Below are 21,527 nucleotides of genomic sequence, written 5' to 3'. Positions count from 1 at the left end.
TGCCTCTTTCTCCTTGGAATATGACCCCCAAAAGGGCCCACATTATGGGAGGAAAGGGAAACCTTTGAGTCTCTTATGTAACATAATTAAGCATCCTTCCTGCAACTGCACCTCTGGGGTTGCTCTTTCTTGTCCAATGTACTATAGATGATGCACGTTCCACTTTGAAGAAAAACTGGCTTGTGAAACTCTGTCATGCAAATCATTAAAAAGACGTGAGAGAAATTGCTAATTGTCTAGTTGTCTCCCAAGAGCAATTTGTCTGTTAGTCATTCATAAGGGAATTTCTGATATTCAGCTGAGCACATGGCTGATCTAAATAAGAAATGTGTTTTCCAGCCTCTCTTGCAGCTACGTGTGAGCATGTGATTATGCCCAGGTCAGTAGAATATGAGCAGAAGTGTCATTTGATACTTCCAGAAGGTGCGCTTAGAGGAAGGAACATACTCTTCTTTTTCTCTGCCTTTTTTCTGCTGGCTGGAATGTGGATCTGATGGCTGGTGTGTGAGCAGCCACACTGGACCATGAGGTGAAAAGAAACCTACAAGCTGAAAATGGCAGCCCAAGAAGCTAGAGAAAGCCTGGACCCTGCTCTATGGAGCACCATACTAGCCCCAGACCTCCTTTTACCAGAATAAATTTCTAACATGGTTAAGCTTTTTCTGATTATTGATCATTTCTAGGCTTTACATGGCACTTTAGAGTTGACAAAACCCATTCCTGTGTGTATTCTCTTGTGATCTTTCTAGGCAAAGAGAATAATACTATTCTTCCCATTTTACAGATGAGGAAACTGAGGCTCAGGGATTTTAGACAATTGTTTAAGATCATGCAGCTAGGTAAAAGCTGCTCTTCTGATGTAGACTGGGTGACTTGAGGGACAGTCCCTCAGCCCACGCTTGGCTTGTCTGCCTTCCATCTGCCCACCCGTACCCACATGCCTCCTCCCAGGGAGTGCACAATGCCATTCTCTTTCTTGAAACCATTCAGTGCTTTCCCATGGCCCCCAGAGCGAATCCCAAATGTCTCAGCAGAGCTCGTGGGTCCCACCATGGTGGAGCCTTTCCCTTCCACAGCCTTGTCTCTTGTTCTCTGCCCCCTCCTTCCAGAACATAGGCGGGAAACAGCTGTCCTGAGATTCAAACCCAGCTCTGCTTGATACCAGAGTCAGTGCGCTTTCCTCCTAAATCATGACTTTCCTCATGACTCATGACTCACCCAAGAGGGTAAAAGGGCAGCTCTGCAGATACCTATAATGCAGGCCACAGACAGTGCAGAGGATGGATGGGCTCAGTGGGAGTTGACACAAGGGAGGGGATATTTCCTGGGAAAAGTGATGTCAGCCGGGATCTGAAGGGCGAAGAGGACTTTGCCAGGAAGGCAGAGGGAAAGGTTCCCCTCAGAGGAAACTGCTTGTGCAAAGGCGGGGAGGCATACATAGCAAATGGGTGCAGGAAACCAGTTTGGTGAATCTAGAGCAGGAAGGATAGTTGTGCCAAGATACGGATGCACCAGATTCATCTGCAAGTCTGCAGTCTGTGGTCCCCTGTAGCACAGTCCTTCCCATAGCACGTCTGTCATCGCCAGATTCATCTGCAAGTCTGCAGCCTGTGGTCCCCTGTAGCACAGTCCTTCCCATAGCACGTCTGTCATCGCCTCTTCCCTTCTCTGCCCACCCCCTCCACCAGGCCCGGAGCCCCTGGAGGGAGGGCAAGGACCCTGTCTTGGGCAATTCTGATCCCCGATGCCCAAGCCTGGCACGTAATCTGCGTTCTGTGCACATTCGATGAGTGCCCAAAGAAGGACAGGTTCTCTCAACCATATTTCAGGGACTGAATCCTCCTACATCGTACTCCGGGGTAGGCAAGGAGCTGAGGGCTGGGCTGGTCAGCTCAGGGGTTAGCAGGAGCTCCTCAAGCTCCCGGATGGCTTCTGACATTTCTGACTAAAGTAAATGGCAAAATCCTCATTCCCCGAAAAATCTACAAAGCTCGGAGACAGACAGGTTTCCAGTCAGAAGCCATTCTGTGAAAAATCCTAATGTAAACAGCAAGAAGCCGAGTTTGGAGACCTCTCTCCATGATGAAAAATTACCCATTCGCTTCATCTTAAGACAAGATGCAATAAAACTTGATAAATTGTTTCTCTTTTCATTCATTCATTCATTCGTTCATTCACTCAACAAATACATACCAGGTCGAGGCGGGGGGGTTCTTAGTTGGGGTTCTCCCAAAGCAGAACAGGGATGAGGACTCAGGGAGGTGATCTGTTTGGGAGATGAGCCCAGAAGGAGGCAGGAGTTGCTGGTTAAGTTGTTAAGGTTGTGGGTGATGGGGCCTCAGTCTACTGGGGACCCGCCCCCCAAGACACTATATAGAATGAGCTTCAGAACTGTTCCCAAAGGGGTGCCTGGGTGGTCCTGTGGGTTAAGCATCTGCCTTTGGCTTGGGTCATGATCCTGGGGTCCTGGGATCGAGTCCCACATTGGGCTCCTTGCTCAGAGGGGAACCTGCTTCTCCCTCTGCCTGCCGCTCCCCCTGCTTGTGCTCACTCTCTGTCTCACACACAAATAAATGAATAAAATCTTAAAAAAAAAAAAAAAGAACTGTCGCAAAGAAGAAGTGAGGGCACGTGTCCACACTCTGCCCTATGGTCCAGGTCCTTCCAGAGGCATCAATCCCTTGCACTCGGGCTTTGGCCTGCTGGGTGGGCTGCCTCAGCTCTAAGGCAGGAAAGCAGAGAGGAGCAACTCATTTCGGAGAGGAGAGGGAGGGGGAAGACCCTAGCATGCGGACAAACTGTTCCTCCAGGCTGTTCTGAAACCAGGAATGGGCTAACGGAGGTGATGCACGATGCAGAAAGTGTCTGCTCCAGGACCCACACCCTGCCCTCTGGAAGCTTCTAGAAGAGATGCTTACTAACCAAAGGAAACAGACAGAACAATGTGTGTGTTAGAAGGCAATGAATCCTAGGGAGAAAAAGTAGTTAAGGGCAATGGGTACAGCCAGCAGGCATGTGGGATAAAATGTTACACAGGGCGGTTGCAGGGGGTCTAGTTAAAAAAGCGACATGTGAGCAAAGACTCGAAAGGGGTGGGCCCTGCGGACAGGGCAGGGGAAGAATCCTCTAGGCCGTGGGATCAGCCAGGCAGGGGCCCTCAGGCAGCTTGGACCCAGGGTTTGAGACACAGAGAGGCCGGAGAAAGGAAGGGTAATATGAGAAATGAGAAGGTAAGTTCTGGAGGTGAGGGTCCCTTCCCCAGAGGCCCTGTGACACTTGGTTTGTGAGTCACTCTCCAATATTTATGGAGCTCCTACTGCATGTCGGGGCGCTGCCAGGTGTCTGAACTCAGAGATGACTAAATCAAAGCCCCTGCCCCCCGCCCCATGCATACAGGGAGGAGAGGAGGCAGCCTGTTAGATGGGGTTCCTGGGAAACCTGCCCCATGCCAGCGTGGGGGACCAAAGCTTTGCACACTTTCTTTCTAGTATTCCGCACTACAGCTCAGCAAGGTGAATAGCAGCATCCTTGTTTTAGAGTCGGGGAGGCTGAGGCTCAGAGTGGCTACGGGAACTTTCCAGATTGGATGCAGATTCAAGTAACCCCCAAATCAAAGTTCCTTCCATGAAGCCCATATCCTGCACATCTCTGACTCTGCACGTCCCATGAGTCCAGTAGGATAGGGACCATGATGGTGGGGTACATAAGACCAAGAGAAGGGAGACAAGGCAGGATGGTGTGGAAATTAGCCAAGCAGACTGGAGGGACGGGTGTTCTGGGCAGATGAAACTGCGTGGTGAGCAGGACAGGGAGACATGAAACAGCAGGACGGGTCCCAGGGAACTGCAATGACAAAGTACAAAGGGGCGAAGGAGGGGGGATGGCTTGCAGGAAGGGCCAAGGGCTGCAGGGTGGTTGGTGCTATGTTGGGGAGTCTTCTGGGAAGTTTTAAGCAAGGAGGAGAGATGCCCTATTTATACTTAGAAGACATGTATATTTCTCCTCCCTCTAACACAGTGTGAGATCTTGGACAATAGGACCTCGCTCCTTTATGCTGTTGGCTCCTGCATGGCCCAGCATAGGTTGTTGCTCAGCTGATGAAGAGATGGAATCAGCTCTCCTGCCTGGGCTGGCATTTTGATTTGACTGGTCTGACCGAAGAGGTGGCCCACCAGGCAAATGTCCTCTAGAGTTATCTCTGTTTAGTACCTCTGTTGACATAGGAAAATGGCACTGGGCCAGGTTGGGCTACCAAGCATACCCAGACTTGAGAGTTTTTTCCAAAACTGTAGTCTTTTCTTAGGATTTAAGAAAAAATGACAAGGGAGGGAAGATGCAGATGGTTTTAAAGTAAAGTTCAAAATCTGGGCTTCTTTCTGATTCTCCTCCAAGTCCAAACATCTAGCTTCAAGGGATTTGGACCAAAATATTCTTGGAGGAAGAGTTCACTCAGAGTTTGGAGCAAGACAAATCTCCCCACCTAACCCCATGTAATGAATCCTGCTGGCTGAGGTGCGGGACCAACCTCAGAAGGCCTGGTGAGGTCTTGGACAAAGTCTACGGGAGAGTGGTTCCCCCTCCCCCACTAGTCAATCAGGAAGCCATCCTGTCTGGACAGACTCAGAGCCGACCCATAAAACCTGACATTGACAATTACATATTTAATTCAAGCTGAAGTAATGAACAATTTGGACAATCCCGATGTCTTTTTCAATAATTGTTTGTTTATCTGCAGCATTTCCAAACATAATTAGCCTGCATGATTTCATGGTTCAGTAATGAGTACTCGTAAAGCATTTCCTCTGTTTTCTTTGTGTTTTACTCAAAAAAAAAAAAAAAAGATCCTTGATGCCAGTGAGCCTTCTTACAAAAGGACAGCATCTTTGCCCCTCTATCCTTCAGAATAATTAGAGACGTCCTTTCTTGAGCAGTTACGATGTGCCAGGCTCAGTGTTTAGATGAATTCTTTCAGTTACTTCTTCCAAGAACCCTGCAATCTAATTAGAGCTCACCCTTGAACAACACGGGTTTGAACTGCATGGATGCACTTATACACAGATTTCTTTCGATAAATACGGTACAATACTATAAATGCATTTTCTCTCCTTTATGTTTTTCTTAATAATATTTTCTTCTCTCTAGCTTCCTTCATTATAAGAATAGAGTACACAGTGCCTATAACACATGAAGTATGTGCTAACTGACTATTGATGTTATCGGTAAGGCTTCTGGTCAACAGTCAGTTATTAGAAGTTAAATTTGGGGGATTTTTGGCTGCACAGGGTTGGAACCCTTAACCCTCCTGTTGCTCAAGGGGCAACTGTAAATCTGAATGGCGTTATGATTCCTCAAAGACAAGGGAAATAGCTAGCTTTAAGAGTTAAGAAATCCAGGGCACCTGAGTGGCTCAGTGGGTTAAAACCTCTGCCTTCGGCTCAGGTCATGATCTCAGGGTCATGAGATCATGGATGGGGATGGAGCCCCTCATTGGGCTCTCTGCTCAGCGGGGACTCTGCTTCCCCCCGGCCCTGCCTGCCTCTCTGCCTACTTGTGATCTCTGTCAAATAAATAAATAAAATCTTTAAAAAAATGTTAAGAAATCCTTCAGGGGCACCTGGATGGCTCAGTGGGTTAAGCATCTGACTCTTGGGCTCAGCTCAGGTCTTGAGCTCAGGGTCATGAGTTCAAGCCCTGCATTGGGCTCCACACTTAAAATACTACTAATAATAAAAGTTAGGAAATCTTTCAAAGATTGGACTGTAGAGAAGAGTAGGCAATTTCCCTCCAGAGCCTGTGCCCATGGTCGGCATCAGCCCTTCCCTCCTAGAACGTTCCTGGATTCCTAGGAGAGTGGCGACCTGAGGAAACTCATTTGCTTACTTAAGGAACCACCCTTTTTAATTCTCTGCAGTTCTACAGATGTTCCAGATGTAAAATATGCTGGTTGCTACGATGTTCTGCCTTATTTGGTACATGTGGCCTCAACCTCTAGAGGCCAAGGTCTAGGTGCCCCAGAGAGAGAGCACTGAAGCAAAGAGCGGATAGTATCACATTTTGGGGGGTGCTATCCCAGGTCAGGAAGAGTGAAGTAGGCAGGCAGGCAGGCAGGCAGGGAAGGAAGGATGGTAAGGAAATCGAATGCGGTGTGTCCCCTCAGCTGGTCACAGCCTTGCCAAGGAATACAGCCAACTGCTCTGCCATACCAGGTAGATTTGAGAAAGCCACATGGAACCATGAACAGGGGAAAGGAGATGGATTATCTCCCAAGTCTTTCCAGACCCTGGTCTCTCCTTGATCAAAGTTCATACCACAGGGGGTTACCTCCACCACACGTATAAGTTATGTGCCTGGGCCCCTCCCGACAGCTGCAGGGGGCGTCAGATCCCAAGCCCTACTTCGAGGGGCTCCATCTGAGTATGGGATTGGAGGTGGGAGTGAAACCTCTGGGAGTCTGGTCAGGCCAGGCTTGGCCTCCACCGCTGCTGGGGCCCCACCCAAGGCGGACAGTAGAGAGACCACACCGAAGCCCAGCTCTACCTGGAGGGAGGCTGACAGTCGTTGGTGTTAGGACAAGGGACGATGGCGGTGATGACCACCCTCTCCATTGAGCTGAAACGGGGGAACCGAGCAAACACAGGGAAGTATGTGAATAGCATCTAAGACAGCCCGCCCTTGTGTTACTCAGAGTTACTCACTTCCTCCTATGATGCTTGGATCTAACTTGAGAACAAAATGCCATTGGTTTGAGAGTCAAGGTCTGCATTCAAGTTTTAAAGTCATTCATTGTAACATCCTAAAAAAACACAGAGGATTAGCAAACCAACTGTGGTCCCACTGCCTTCTCAGAGATGCTGGTGCTTCTCACACTCCCACCGGGCCTTTACTTTCTAGCTCAATGAAGGGAATGCCCTCGGGGCCATCCCAGGAAACATAGCCAAGTGGTAGATCCTCAGGTCTGATGATTCTAATATTCCCAGCTCTCTCTGGGCCTTCTGTTCCTTTTTCAGTAGTGTCCCAAAGAAGTTCTGGCATCTCCCTTATGTCCTATAGGCTCTTGTCATGAGAACGAGCACCATGTCGCAAGGCAACTGCTGCAATTAGGTCATCGCTTGCTCTCCAGGCCAGGAGGAGCTGTTTCATTCTGACAGAGGGGGAGAGAGGTGCTTCTACCAGCCAGCACAAATAGGGAGATTTGGCGGGGGTCAAGATTTTTAGAGCTTGACACCCTAATGTCTCGACTCCAGATCACAAGGTCTGACTCCTTCCCTATCAGAGCCCTCACGTGGACCCAGGACACCTGCGTGGCTACAAGCTTGGTCTCCCTTTCCAGCTCAGCCACCAGACAACCAGCTCCTGGAGGCTGATTTTCAGCAAGGTCCATTTTGTAGCTGTCAAGAGATAAGAGTGACCATAAAGCATTCACCAGCATGCCCTCGGTTGGCAAATGGCTTCTGTGAGCCTATCATCATCCTCTCCAAAAAGCCTCCAGTAGGGGCACCTGGGTGGCTCAGTGGGTTAAAGCCTCTGCCTTCAGCTCAGGTCATGATCTCAGCGTCCTGGGATCGAGCCCCCGCATCAGGCTCTCTCCTCAGCGGGGAGCCTGCTTCCCCCTCTCTCTGCCTGCCTCTCTGCCTACTTGTGATCTCTCGCTCTCTGTCAAATGAATAAATAAATTCTTTAAAAAAAAAAAAAGCCTCCAGTACCGTCAGAAGCCATCCAACCTCACGATCTTAATGAAGATCGTTTTCCTGACATTGATCAAGTGATCAAGTGCGGCAGCCATGTTACCTCCCAGAGCCTCGCTTCCTACCTGCATCTCATTCCCAGTAGCCACAGGTGAAGCTTTAGAAATTGTGACATCACTATATGCCATGCAGGACCCTGTTCGCCATCAGTGATGGGGTCCCTATTCCCTTCAGACAGTTGGGAAACCTGGCTCCCACACCCCATGCTGAAGATCTGCTTTCTGGGGCCACCTGTGGTCCCAACTGTACCATAAGCATGAAGCGATGTTTGCAGGCTGATACTTTCTTGAGGGATACAGCCCTCAGGTTACAAAAATAAGGAGGCAAGGGGAGGGAAGCAAGGAGGGAAGGAAACACAAGGGTGTGTGCTTTTGAGCAGACCCGGTCTTCAGAAGAAAACACTGCTAGTCATGCCTCCCAGCCAGCCCCTCATAGGTCAAAGGAGGCCACTGCGATCCAGGGACCGGGTCTGTCCTCTTGTCTTTCATTGGTCAAAATTTGCCCCAAGGTTCAACTCCCCTGCATTTCTGAGGAGAGTTACCTGGGCCCCTGTAGGCACATGCCAGGTACTGTGCTGTGGGTTGCCTCTGAGTCTAGAAAGGGTGAGAGGAGCCAGACCCCACCCCCCCCCAACTGTGGTCCTGCCAGGGCTTGAGGGGGCCCATGACAGAGCCTGGTCTTCCCCATAAAGCTGTGATATTCTACTGTGTTAGGAGGACCAGGAGGCAATGGGGCCCAGTGACACCCCAGAGGTACACAGATTGGGTCCAGTCCAGGAGCACTGAAGACCAGAATGTACGATACAGGGCTTTTCAACACGTAAAACCTGCCCGGGTCCTCTCATAGAAGTGTGTGAGGGCTCAGAACTCCTGAATCCCAGGGGAGCAACGGTGTCCTCCCCAGCGAGCTCCTCACGTCTCCGAAACTGTCAAATGGAGCAATTACTTTTACCTCAGAGAGTTGTGAGAACGGCATTAAAATATGATATAAAGAACATTTTTTTAAAAAAGACTTATTCTTGGGGCGCCTGGGTGGCTCAGTGGGTTAAGCCTCTGCCTTCGCCTCAGGTCATGATCCCAGAGTCCTGGGATCGAGCTCCACATCGGGCTCTCTGCTCGGCGGGGAGCCTGCTTCCTCCTCTCTCTCTCTCTGCCTGCCTCTCTGCCTACTTGTGATCCCTATCTGTCAAATAAATAAATAAATAATCTTTTTTAAAAAATAAAAATAAAAAGACTTATTCTTATTTTTTTGAGGGGGGGTAGGGGCAGAAGACAGGAATCTCAGGTAGACTCCCCACACTCAGGCCTCGCTCTCACAACCCTGAGACCATAACCTGAACCCAAATCAAGAGTTGGTTGCTTCACTGACTGCGCCACCCAGGCGCCCCAAGGACATTTTTTAAGTGGTAAAGAGTTCCATATATAAACAGGTCAGGTTGTTATCACATCTAAAGACTGAGATCCTGAATTGAACAAAATCCCCTGATGGGCTTAAGTAGAAAGGCATTAAGATAATCAGTGTTCTTTTGACCTCAGCTGACAAATAGTGGCTCCGTTTTGTGACTCATTCTCTTGCTTCAGACTTTCTCCTGAGAGAAAGTCACCCGGGGAAGCCCTCTCTCCAGCATTTTCTTCCCACACCTCCTCCCTCCAGGATGGTCCCTCCGTGATGGCTCCCTGCTGTATACCGGCCTCAAACGCTCTGTCGGGCCCTTCGTAGGTGCTCACAGACACCACGTATGGAATGAATGAATGAATGAATGAATGAACGAACAAGTATCTCCACATCTTTGCCCAAGGGGCCCTCAACATTTGAAATACTCCCTCACTCCCCACAGGTCATTGTACTCTGGAAGCCTTGACTGCCCCCTCCCTTGTCTTCTTGCCTGTCCCCTGCTTCAGGGCAGCCCCCTTTCTCACACCACAGCCCTGGAGGGCAGAGTGGCTGATTTGGTGATCTGTCTCCCTGACTGTTCCCCCAGGTTTTGTTCAAAGGCACAGAGTCCCCCATTCACAGTTGTCCCCCTGCCCCCCCACCCCCAGCTCAGAAGTGGCTCACAGAATTTACACAGAGAGCCGCCTGGGTCAGCACTCTGCACAGAGTGGTCCCTGGGAAACTGGTTGGAAACCTGGCTGCAGAGCTGTTGATATTAGCGTGTTTATGTCACTCGGGGTGCCCACAGACACCCAGAACAGAACTAAATAAATGTTTCTTCAAGGCATAAACTATGGTGTCTGACTCTGCTCTTAGTCCCCAGTCCCTGGTTCCCTCCCTCGCTCAACCTAAAAATAGGACTGTCCATGCCTCCGGGACCTTCTGGAAGGCCACTCCATCTGTCAAAGTGCTTCCCAAGCGCTGACACCCCAGGCGCCCAGCGGTTGCACGTCCCTGGGTGGGGGGTGGGGGTGGGGACGGTCTAGGAGGCCAGGGGCCGCGGGTTTGGGAGAAGCGTGGCAGGCTCCTTCGCGACCGACTTGTTGATAATCTCGCCTCCAGCAGAGGAGTTGGACATGGTTGAGTTGTTGAGGTCCTCCCCGGGGCCCTAGGCAGCTCTCTCCAAGAAGCAGCGTGTGGCTGGGGAGGTCCCCGGGCTGAGACCACGGAAGGGACCACAGGGCCCTTGGCCCCGGATGAGGCGGCTTGCACCTTGGGGCCCCGACACCCACGGGAGTCTGCCATTCCGAATGGGGAGGGGGAGGGGAGACAGTCCGCAGGGACCGAGCGCAGAAGGGGGTCTCCTCGAGTCGGTCCTTGCCCCCTTCCCGTCGCCGCGGAGAAACTTGGAGGGGGGAGGGCAAGCGTGGAGCAAGACCCCCCGGAGCTGGCAGTCTTCTTCCTCGCGGGTGAATAAATAAATTATTAAGCGCCCAATACACAATAGCCTCGCTAGATGGAGACGAGGAATCACTGCAGCGGCGCTGGCGGCGGCGGCGGCGGGGAGCGCGGGCGGGAGCGCAGCCTGGGGCGGGAGGCGGGCGAGGCTCTGGCGAGGCTCACGTCTGTTTTCCTTTTTCGTGCATTATTTATTTCGCCTCTGCCCGCGGCCCTGCTGCCCGAGCGGGCGCTCCCGCGCAGCGCCTCTCGCGGGCCGGCGTGACGGGCGGGGAGAGCTTGGGCACCCCCGCGCCCCGGGCAGCCGCGCGGCGCCACCGGGAAGGGCGGGGATCCGGGAAGGCTTGCGCCGGCGGCTCCAGGCAGCTCGGAGGCGACTTTCCCCGCCCTCCCCCTCCGCCTCGGGCCCCGGCGCGGGGTGCCGCCCCTCCCGGCCAGCGCGCGGCCGGGAGCAGCCCGGAGCCGCCGCGCCCTGCGCCCCGTGCGGGCGCCCCGCGCCCGGCCCCCTCTCGGCAGCCCGCTCGGCCCCAGCCGCGCGCAAACTTTTGCTCCGGTGCCCGGCGCTCCTCCCCGGCATGTGAAGCCCCCGGGCGCCCGCGCAGCCGCCAGGGTGAGGACCGAGGCCCCGCCTAGAAGGCGGGGGACCGGGGAGGCGGCTGGCTTTAAATGGGGGCCGTCCGGCGGCTCGGGAACAGTCTGCCGCGGGGGGAGCGCGGACCTCCTTTCCCCGCGCCGAGGATCGGCCGGGGCCGCTGCCAGGCAAGGTGGCGTGAGGCACTGGAGGGGTGCGGGCAGAGAGGGAGACCGGGGGTGGGGTGGGGGAGGCTCACGCCCTGAAGCGGGAGGCCCGGGCTCGGGAGAGCGCGTGAGGGCAAATGGGGTGCGCACCGAGGTGCCCATGTTGCAGTGTGCGCAGTGAGGGCCGGCGGGGCAGGGAGGGTGCACGCAGCTTGTGATTTCCTGGTGCTGTGCATGCGGGCTCAGCGACTGAGCAGAAGGGGGTCGGTGGGTGTGCACGGCCGTTTCCGTGGGTGTGTAGGCAGGGTGAGAGGTGCCCGCCGGGATTGAAGTGTGCTCACAGTGGGAGTGAGTTGTGCACGGCTGGGGAGGTTTCTGGGGAGATGCACTGGGCTCCGTTAAGTGTGCTTGGCTCTTTCTGGAGGTGTGCACGGAGCCAAAGTGTGCATGCAAGATTCTGGGGGTGTGCCCGGGGCCAAGGGATACACATAAGGTTCGGGAAGTGTGCGCCAGGGTTCGGGGTTCCGGGATGCCGGCTTCTGTGAGTGTGCACGAAGGGTCAGCGAATGTGCAAGCTGGAGGGAAGGGGCGGACTTGCTTTATGAGGGTGCCCCAGGGTGCGGGGCGTGCCCGCCCAACCCTGACCGCTACGTCTGCGGGTGCGCGCAGGCGTTGGTGCCCGCGCAGCACCCGCCTGACCCCGGCGTTTGCTTCCCCGACAGTTCGCCCCCGAGAGCCCTGGTGCCGCGGGCCGAGATGCTCCTCCGGGACTTGGTGCTGCGCCGGGGCTGCTGCTGGCCCTCACTGCTGCTGCACTGCGCGCTCCACCCGCTCTGGGGCTTCGTGCAGGTGAGCGGCGGTGGCCGGACGGTGTGGGATGCCGGGCTGGAGGACCTCCTCCCCAGCAGGACTTGGGGAGGGGGTGTGGTACTTCACTCCCACGACCCTGGCTTCCTGCAGCCGCCCCTCTGGTTGCTCCCACGGAGAGTTTAGGAAAAGAAAAGTCTCCCACTCTCTCTATCGTCCATACTCTGGCCCTGGAAAGATGGGGTGGGGGGGGGACTCCCCGGTAGGCCTCAGTCCTGGCCTGCTAAGGCCTGCAGGATAGGGCCTTGGAGCAGAAAGGGCCTGGGAGTGCCTTCCTGATGATAACATCCTGTTGCAAAAATGTGAGGAAAGAAACCTTAGGGCTTCTACAAACTGAAAAAGAAAATGATCCTAAGAATTATACATTCTTTATTTCCCACCAGAATCACTAGTAAACTTCTACTTAGCCTTCTTAAACTGGGCTTACCGAAGCTGGGGCTGTGTTTCCTGTAGGCCACGGAGTTGGGGGTGTGGATAGGTCATGTGTGGTGGCCCCCCGTGGAGATGTGGGAAGGAACTAGCCATCTGTGAGGATTGCCTGGGCCTGGAGCCCTCACCGTGGGCCCCCCGAGACCCCAGGGCACAGGCCAGGTGGCCACCAGCCGCAGTGACTTCTGTTAGGCTCAGGGAGAAGGTCAGATGGCATGGCCCCTGGTACCTTCCAGAATGTCCACGGTCAGTGGTACGGTGGAGTGGTGAAGTGAACTCGTGTCAGCTCTGCATTTTGAGCCCCAGCTCTGCTCCTCACTGGCTCAGGACCTCAGGCAGTGCCTTTCTGAGCCTTGCTTTCTTGTTCCTTACTGTGCTATTGTAAGCACTTGATGATACCACGCCAGTAAAGATCACTTAGCACCAGTAAAGATCACTTAGCGCAGCACCTGGACCGCCCAGTGGTGGCTGTGACTGACAGTAGCCATACTAGTAGCGGTCATGCCGCTCTTCCCTCTGGATGGCCAGCCACTCTCTTGATCACGACAGAGTCTGGTGGACATTTTTTAATTTTCAGCGGTTCCACAGATGCTAGAGGACATTTTTGCTGTTTTGAGCATTGAAATCCCCAACTCTGGAGGTTTTGCGGCTTTACGCGGTTCTGGTGGCCTTTGGGGGGTTTGGGATCTTTTGGATGGTTGCCCCAAGTAGGGGATGATCAACCAAAGAAGAGGGGATGGGGTGAGATCCTCTGCTGGTCTGCTGCGGGCCTTAAGCTGCCCTACGCAATGGGGCCCCGCTGGGACCCAGCTGTCCATCGTGCTCGGATGGTGGCTTGGGTGACCATCAGGGAGCTCCAGGGACTCTCAGGCTATGGAAGGAGAGTGCTGGTTGAGCAGGTGGATGGGCTGGGGTCTCTCCCCCCCCCCCCCCCCCGCCCCCCAGCCCCAGCCACAGCCCCAGGCTCATCTCCTGCTCTGGCTTCTCCGGCTTGCCTCTGTCTCCCTCAGGATTGTTTTCCTTCCGGAATTGACAGCTTTGTTTAATGTGTGAAACGGCAGTTATTAAACTCAGCTGTGCCTCCTCAGGATTCAGGATTTTGTCACTTCTAAACACTTGGGCGGCTCGGGACCAGCTTCCCTTGTGCAACTTTTAGTTGAACCTCGGATGTGAAGTTCACTGCATTTTTCTATTCGTCTGTTTACGGTTTTCCCTAACACTCCTAGAGAGCGATGCGATCTTGCTGGCATTCTGTGGCATGAACCAGCAGGATTCCAACAGCAGACCCGCCACCTCCCCACCATCACCACCAAAAGAAATAATTTTGTAACCGCAGCTCAGTTTTTTAGCAATGTCCTTCAGCCAGGCAGCGCTCACCCAAGCGCGCACGCATGCCTCTGTGTGTGTGTGTGGGTGGGTGGGTGTGTGTGCGCGTGCGCGCACGCGCGTGGGTGTTTCAGATGCTGTTACTCAATATAAATCAATTTTCATGAAAATCAATTAGAAAAGGAGTCCTCTAGACAAGTAAAATGGGCAAACTGTTGGCAGGAAGCTCTGGAAAAATTAATCTACAAATGAAAAGGGACTGAGAAGCCAAGAGAAGAGGGGCTTTGGAATGATTGGTTCTGGTTTTTAAGGGAAAGAGCTGAGTCCAGGAGAACAGAGGGGAGAAGAGAAAGATACAAGTGCACGAGGGCCAGGTAGTTCCCTCTAAGTGGAGGGATTGAAATCTGCCACATCATAGGAGTTTCTTGAATATAGAGAAAGAGGTCAGAGCTGTCTGTGCTTTCATAAGCATTTTGCTAGAAGAATCCCCCAAAGTTGTGAACAGTTGTAAACAGTTGACCAGCATATCAAAGAGCTGTAATTAATAGGCTAATTGGTGAAGGAGGAGACCTGTGGTCTCCCCCCACCCCCACCAGCACCAGGTTCCCACCTTAAAATCAGCCTGAAGCCTCTGGCTGCCGCCCAGAGGGTAAGAAACATAACCATTAGAGTTGGATGACATTTAAATTGCCACAAGGTTGGTGGGGGCATTCCCTAGCCTTCCCCCGTTCTTTAATATGTCTAGAGTTGAGATCCTAGGCTTTTGTGATTCAGGGTTCTTCTAAGTTCACTTCCAGATGATTCCTTTTTTGCAAGCCAAGAGGATGACAGGCTGGCAAATTTATTAGGTGTGACAGGAGTGTGTCTCATCAAGTTAGTGTGATGCTGGCCTGTCTCCATAAAAGATGCCAGAAGCCATCATCTTTGTGGGCGTCCTCTAGGGAGACAGGCTCTGATCCGGGCCAGCGGTCTCTGTGCGCTGAAGGGGAGCCACCAGCAGCACTGAGCTCCTCCTGTGATCGGTCACTACACCTTGGCTTATCTCATCAGCAGCATTTATTGGGCACCTACTGTTTGCTAGGGCCTTTGTGAAGTGCAAGGAGGGAGCGGTCTCTGGCCTCTCGGCACTGACAGTCTGGCGCAGGAGAGAAAATTAAGTAATCAGAGGCAAGAGAACTCAGCAGGAGCAGACGGCTTAGGGACGAGACCTGGCGGAAGAGCCAGAGGAGGCTCACAGAGGCAGTGCTGCGGCTGAAGCGTGAACAAGGACAAGATAGGAGCAGGATGCGGGCACGGACAAAGTGTCCAGGCAGAGGGAGTAGCCCTGAGGCCAGAGGGGAGAACGGGGCATTGGAGGAACTTAGGGGAGGGAAGTCCCAGGTAAGGCCATTGTTGAAAGCCACTAACATAATGCCTTACAGTTTGGACGCGGTCCTGAGGGCTACGGGAGCCGTTGAGGTTTTAAGCAAGAAATGACACAGTCTCAGACTGGCATTTTAGAAATCTTGTTCCAGGCCCAGCAAAAAGATAGATTTGGGGAGGCGGGGGGTGACACAAGGGGGCAAAGACACTGGGGAGGGGAGAGTTGCCAGATTTAGGCAGGTAGAAATATAGGACATCCAGTTAAATTTGAATTTCAAATAAATAACACCTCATGCTTTAGTGTAAGGATATCCCGTCCAATATTTGGGATATACTTATACTAAAAATTGTTGTTTCTTTAAAATGTAACAAGTTGTCCTCTTTTTAAAATCTCATTCTCCTAGGTAAGAGGCAGGTGCTGCCCAGTGGAGATATGATGGTGTCCTGGCTCAGGGTGGTAGCAATGGGAATGGGAAGAAACTGATGGGCATAGGGACTATTTGGGACATGACATCCACTGAACCAGAAAGCTGCACGGACTGGTCAGGAGTAAGTGGGAACACGGAGGACCATGGCTCCTGGACCACAGTGGCGGGTCCTAAACCCAGGTGACTGCAGGACTTACCTGTGCCTTAGCCCACGCTCCACCACAGCAGCAGCAACAAGATTCTGGCCCCAGGGCAATGCTGCAGCGCAGGGGTGGGAAGGCAGGGGATAGCAAAACCGGACAAAAAGTGGTCACAAGAAGTCATGATGCCAACTTCTGTTCTGTGGGCTTTAGGCAAGTCGTTGGCCTCTCTGAGCCCCTGCTCCTGCTTATCCAAGTCCAGCCAAGAACAGGTGGCTTCAGGGAAAGTTCCTTCTCCCTGTGGGACTCCCCAAGATACAAACCAAGCAAGTCAGGCATTGAGATGGGCTCTCAATGCTGAGGTCTCCTATCAACTGGTCTAAATACAATACCACCACCAAGCACAGAACCCCCAGGTGGACCCAGAGCTGGGAGCAGAATAGATCCTGTGTTTGTCTGTTGGTGGGAGGACCATCCCCCAATACATCTTTTCATTGTGTGCCAACTGAATGCAGGGCTGTGAAATCTTAGTATGTTACTTAGCCTCGCGGGGCCTGTCCTCCCCCCATTCCCCATAAGCATCGAAGACGGCGCCGGCCTTTCCCACTTATCCTCGTGGTGAAACGAGAGCCGTGGCTCACCGGTCAGGCACAGAAGCACACTGCGTTAGGACTCTGGAAGCACAGACCCACCCACCTGCCCCGGCTGAGATGCTCAGGGCTCCATGCGGGGAGCAGACATAATAAAGCAGTGGGCAGGGTGCCCCAGAGTGCCCCCAGGGAGAAGCAGCAGCTTTGGGCAGGTGGAGCCAACATGATGGGTGGGGGTTGGAGCGGGGAACGTGGGATCCTGGAAATTGGCCAGCGGATCAAGGTCAGAATAACCAGTTGTCAGTTAAGAGTAGCTCAGTGGCCACAGGCTTGTGCTGGACCAAACTCCAGTGAAGGACCCCAGGTGGGGCCCCCATCAGGGAGAAGAACAGACACCCCAAACTGGATACTTTTGTGAAGGCGATGGGTTAAGCAGTGGTGCGCACTCCCATTCCAGTGGGGCCATTATGGTTCCTGGGCCAGAGAGACCCAGGAACCATAGATTTTTATTTTTAGATGCCAGGCGCACTCCTTTGTTCCCTCCCCCTTAAGCCTTGAAACTTGGCCCCAGCTTCCCTGCCAATAACTTTATCGCATTAAACTCTCATATACATCCGTGCCCTTACAGCCGCTCACAAAAATGGGTCATCGTGTTGGGCCAGGTTAAGCAGACGTGCTCCTCTCGCACTCTCGCGTAAATCGCCCCTTGGAGAGTGGGAGAGTCCTTGCTTTGGCAGTGGCCTTGCAGGATGTTTGCACACTGTGGAGTCCAGCAGAGAAGCGACCTGGGAGGCCAGCGCTGGTTGGAACCGGGAGGAGGGCAGCTCGATGACCACGGCAGAGCCGAGAGGGGCGCTGCTGGAGAAGCCGGTGGAGGTACCATGGCTGCGCCGGGAGTTAGGGATCCCCACCAACTAACTGGGAAAGGTTCCTCATCCAAGGATCTGCTCTTCCTGGTGGGAGATGAGATTGCCTTTGGAGTTTGAAACGCAGTCAGTGGCCCTTTAAGAACACTGAAAGGTGGTGAGCAGCTGCTTCCTGGCCTCGTAGATATTAAGTTAGGGCTGTAAATCAGCCCAGCTCTCACTGCCATCACCCAGTGGTCATCACCCAGCTTGTTCACAGGCACCAAGTGTGAAGGGAGCATCGGAGCCCCAGGGCTCTCCCTGCTGGCCCGGGACATGTGTAGTAGAATTGGCCTCCAAAGGCCATCTATAGCACGCTCTTCCCAATGGCCGGCTGCAGCTGGCTACCTGCAGAGAAGCTGGGGTTCTGGGTTTCTACTCCCCCGAGAGCACAGCCGGAGAAGTTACTGTGGGCTTCATTGACGCGAGGATGCCCACCAACTCCTTCCCTTCATGCCTTTAAATCCCCTCATTCCCTGGGCCAGGCACAGAACCCTAGGCTCGAGGGTTAGGGCGGGACGGCTGGTTTGTGTAAACCAGCAGTGCTCATGCAGGCTAGCCTGGGCACAGTCGAAGTCTAGCCTGGGCAAATTACACAAAACAGCCATCCCCAGTTCCACCTGCAGAAATTTTGATTTAATCGGTCTTAGGAAAGGGTCGGGCATGAGTATTTTTTAAAGCTCCCTGGGAGGTTCTCATGTGCACCCAGGTCTGGGAACTGCTGGTCGAGCCTGGCCCCATCCTGGCTGATAGGTGCAGAACTGAAGACCATTGTCAGAAAAACACCAGGCCAGGAGTCAAGAGGCATGGATTCTGGTCAAGTTTTTAATACTTGTTCATTTATTCACCAAATACTTATTGGATGCCAGGCATTGCCTTAGTGAGAGAAAATAAAAGGCTGGGTCCCTACCCCTGTAGAGCCTCTAGTCCAATGGTGAAGACAGGTAGGAATCAGGTAATCACCCAAATGGAGATTTTTGCCCCACAGAGAGCAGCCTTGTGCCCGGAGAGCCTATAAGAGGAGCTCTGACCTGATCAGAGGAGTTTGCCTGAGAAGCTGATAGCCAAGCTGAGTAATGGACCAAGTCTGAGAACATTCTAGAACATTGGAGCAGCGTATATAAAGGGGAGGGTGGTGCGTGGCCAGGGTCCAGGGACTAGAGGAAGGGCGTTGAGAGCAGAGCAGAAGCTGAGAGTGTGGAGTGAGGTGGGGCTGGAAATGTCGTCAGAGGCCTCTGGAGCAGAACCACGTGGCCCCGTGAGCTCCTGAGCTGTGGGCAGGCGCCCAGGGATTGTTAGGAGCATGCGGATGGTTTGGCCCACTGTGTTTCCCACAAGACCCCTCAGGCTGCCTTTGCTCACGTGGCTGGGCTGGGTAAGGTTCCTCCCTCCAGATGGGGGGCACCTTGGCCCTGCGAGGACATAGGAAGGCTGTCAGGACCTGTGGGCAGAGAAAAGGGGAGGACAGAGGAAGACTGCAGGAGTGCTTGGCTCAGGTTACTGATGAGGTCAAATCAGTGTCCTGTCACCACCTGGGGTGTGGGAACCTCGGGCAGCCTGGGCCTCAGTTCCCTCCTTTGTGCGGCAGGGAAATTCTAAGAGTTAACCATCAAATCCTCATCTCTCCGTCAATAGCCAGGTCACGTGCTGCGGTCTCACAGCCCGTCCCTGGCAGAGCTGGGAATAAAAGCTTGGTCTCTAAACCCACCAGGCCGGCTGCCCACAACACCGTTCCCTTAGAGCCACCCCAACTCCTGCCTTCTGCCCGTGGTGGTCTGGGGGCGGGATCCCGAGTTCCAGCCTGGCTCACAGTGGGTGGGGTAGGCCCGTTTTGGCTCCCAGTGGCCTCACGGTCTTCTCCCGGGCACCTGCCTGTTTCTGCAGGTGACTCACGGGGAGCCCCAGAAGTCCTGCTCCAAGGTGACCGACGGCTGCCAACACATCTGCCAGTGCCGACCCCCTCCCTTGCTGCCCCCGCCACCCCCGCCCCCACCGCCTCCCCGACTCCTCTCTGCCCCAGGTAAGTAAAGGCTCGCCTGTTTCCGGGGTTCTCTTTGTGTTTTCCGGGCCCAGGAAGAACCGGTGAGCAGAGCGAAGGACAGCCTTCCTTCCTTTGTAATTTTCCACTGGCCGAGCAGGAGGGAAGCCAAGGCCCGACTTCTCCCTGCAGTCTGCAGAACGCCTTTCCCACAGAACGTTCCACGGGATGGAAGAGGATGTCTCTCCATCGGTTAATCAGATAAAAGTCAATCTCCATTTGATGAGCGGCTCGGCCTGGATTGTTCTGAAGGCCAGAGCTTGGAAGGGGGGCAGCCTCCGGGCTGGTCTTAAAAGACCCCACGGGTGCACATACATGCTTTCGCTTCTCTATTTTAATTCGCCCATCAGGAGGCGATCAGTAGTGAACCCAAGTGTTGGCCAGAGGTGATCGGTAGCAAACCCAAGTGTTGGCCCTTACAGCCCTTTTGCCGCAAGTTCTGCTAGAAACCTCCCTTTCGCTGGCTGGCCTTGATTTCATCTACCAACAATGTGATTGCCTGGTCATCCAAACAAAGGAGGATTTCTTTAGCCGGAAGTGGCCTCCTCCTGACTCGGAGGGGTTAAGTTTCCTGCTCACAATCGCTAGTTGAGAAGGTCTCTAACAAGAGATTCTGTATTTTGGATGGATGGCTCCAGGGCCGGCCTGTCATTTGCCTGTGATCGTGTATGTGGCTCTCCCTCATGAAACCCATCTCCGTTGAATTATTTTAAATAACCTTGAAAACGCTCCTTCTTGGGTGGACTGGGTCTTTAGGCTCTTGGTGTCCAGACGGTGATGCGATGCTGGGGGGACTTTGCTGTTCGGACATATTTGTGCATTTTGTCTGCTAGACCCTTACCTGTTTGTGTTCGTACCTGACACCTGTGGCCCAGTGCTTCCCAGAGTGTGGCTCTCAGCATCCCTTGAGCCGTTCCTTTTTTCATTTATTTATTTTAGAGAGAGGGAGAGCATGCGACTGTGCAAGAGAGAATATGGGGGGAGGAGCAGAGGGAGAAAGAGAATCTTCCAGCAGACTCACCCCTGGGTGCCGAGCTCCACACGGGGCCGATCTCAGGACCCTGTGATCATGACCTGAGCTGAAACCAGGAGTCGTCTGCTCAACCAACTGAGCCACCCAGATGCCCCGAGGCATTCCTTTTAAAGTGTAGCTCAGGACCCACTTCAAACCTACCGAGTCAGTCTTTGGGGTAAGGCTTAGGAATTGGCATTACAAGTTCAAAGGTGATCCAAATGCAAGTTAAAGTCGAGAAGCTTGGCCTGCCAGGCCCTGTGTTCTAGGCCTCTGCTGGACCCGGTAGCCTGGGATGCTCACGTCCTCCTCTTTCCAGAGGGAATCCCTGGGCTGTGCCATTCGGCCCAGCCTCAGGCACCTGCGTCTGGAGATCACTCCTTCCCCCTTCCCTTCCATTAGCAATCCTCCCCTTGTTGCTGTCTGGGCTCTGGGTCTGAGTGGTCCCCCGATATGCTCGCATCTGATGGATCCACACCCCCCCCACCATGGGAGTCCCTTCCATTCACCCCGTGCTAACCAAGCCTCTGTGCCAGACACAGAGATGAAAAGACCGTTCTGGTCTCCTGGGGTCTCTCAGCCTCACAGGGAAGGCCTCGGTGTCAACAGTTCCCAAAACATGGTCCGAGAGAACACAGGTGGCCACAAGATCTTCGAATAGTTGGGCCACAGTAGACAGCAGCGTTCACCTGGGTCTCCAGGAGAAAACAGGATTATTCTAGGTCAAGAAGGAGGGTGTGAGGGAAGGACTGTTAGGTCCGTTATTAAACGGAACGAGACCGAGACAAAGTGAAAGTTATTTAAAGTTTTATTTTATGACAAGAATTAGAAGTTAGACTGATCGGCCAGGGCCGTCTCTGAAGAGAGCGACCACCCCCCATCTTACATCTTCAAGAATTGATTGACTGACCGGTCAGGGCCCACCTCCGAAGAGAGCGACCCCTTCCAGTCTCACAGACTAACTTTTATAGAGCAAAAGCCTGGCCAGACGTAGGTGGCCAATGAGATTGTAACATTGCATAGTCATGTTAGGTCACACACAGGTGGCCAACTGAATTATAATTTACCCTATAGTAGCTGTTTGAACTAACCTATTACTCTGGTCAGAATTGGCG

The 21,527-nt window shown here is 53.4% G+C and overlaps 1 protein-coding gene across 2 annotated transcripts in view; it reads left to right on the top strand.

Annotated features, from left to right (window-relative positions):
• Positions 1 to 11,204: 11,204 nt before the first annotated feature.
• The window catches only part of PRIMA1 (proline rich membrane anchor 1), a 59,229-nt gene continuing 48,906 nt past the window's right edge, over positions 11,205 to 21,527 (top strand). For both annotated transcript variants that reach the window (XM_047738640.1, XM_047738641.1), the window contains exons 1-3: positions 11,205 to 11,341; positions 12,038 to 12,164; positions 19,247 to 19,382. In XM_047738640.1, coding sequence (XP_047594596.1) covers positions 11,244 to 11,341; positions 12,038 to 12,164; positions 19,247 to 19,382 — 361 coding nt within the window. In that variant the 5' untranslated portion in view covers positions 11,205 to 11,243. The remainder of the gene's footprint in view (positions 11,342 to 12,037; positions 12,165 to 19,246; positions 19,383 to 21,527) is intronic.

This window comes from Lutra lutra, chromosome 7 (genome assembly GCF_902655055.1).
Source record: "Lutra lutra chromosome 7, mLutLut1.2, whole genome shotgun sequence".
Classification (NCBI taxonomy): Eukaryota; Metazoa; Chordata; class Mammalia; order Carnivora; family Mustelidae; genus Lutra; species Lutra lutra.
This window is presented reverse-complemented; position numbering and strand designations above follow the sequence as displayed.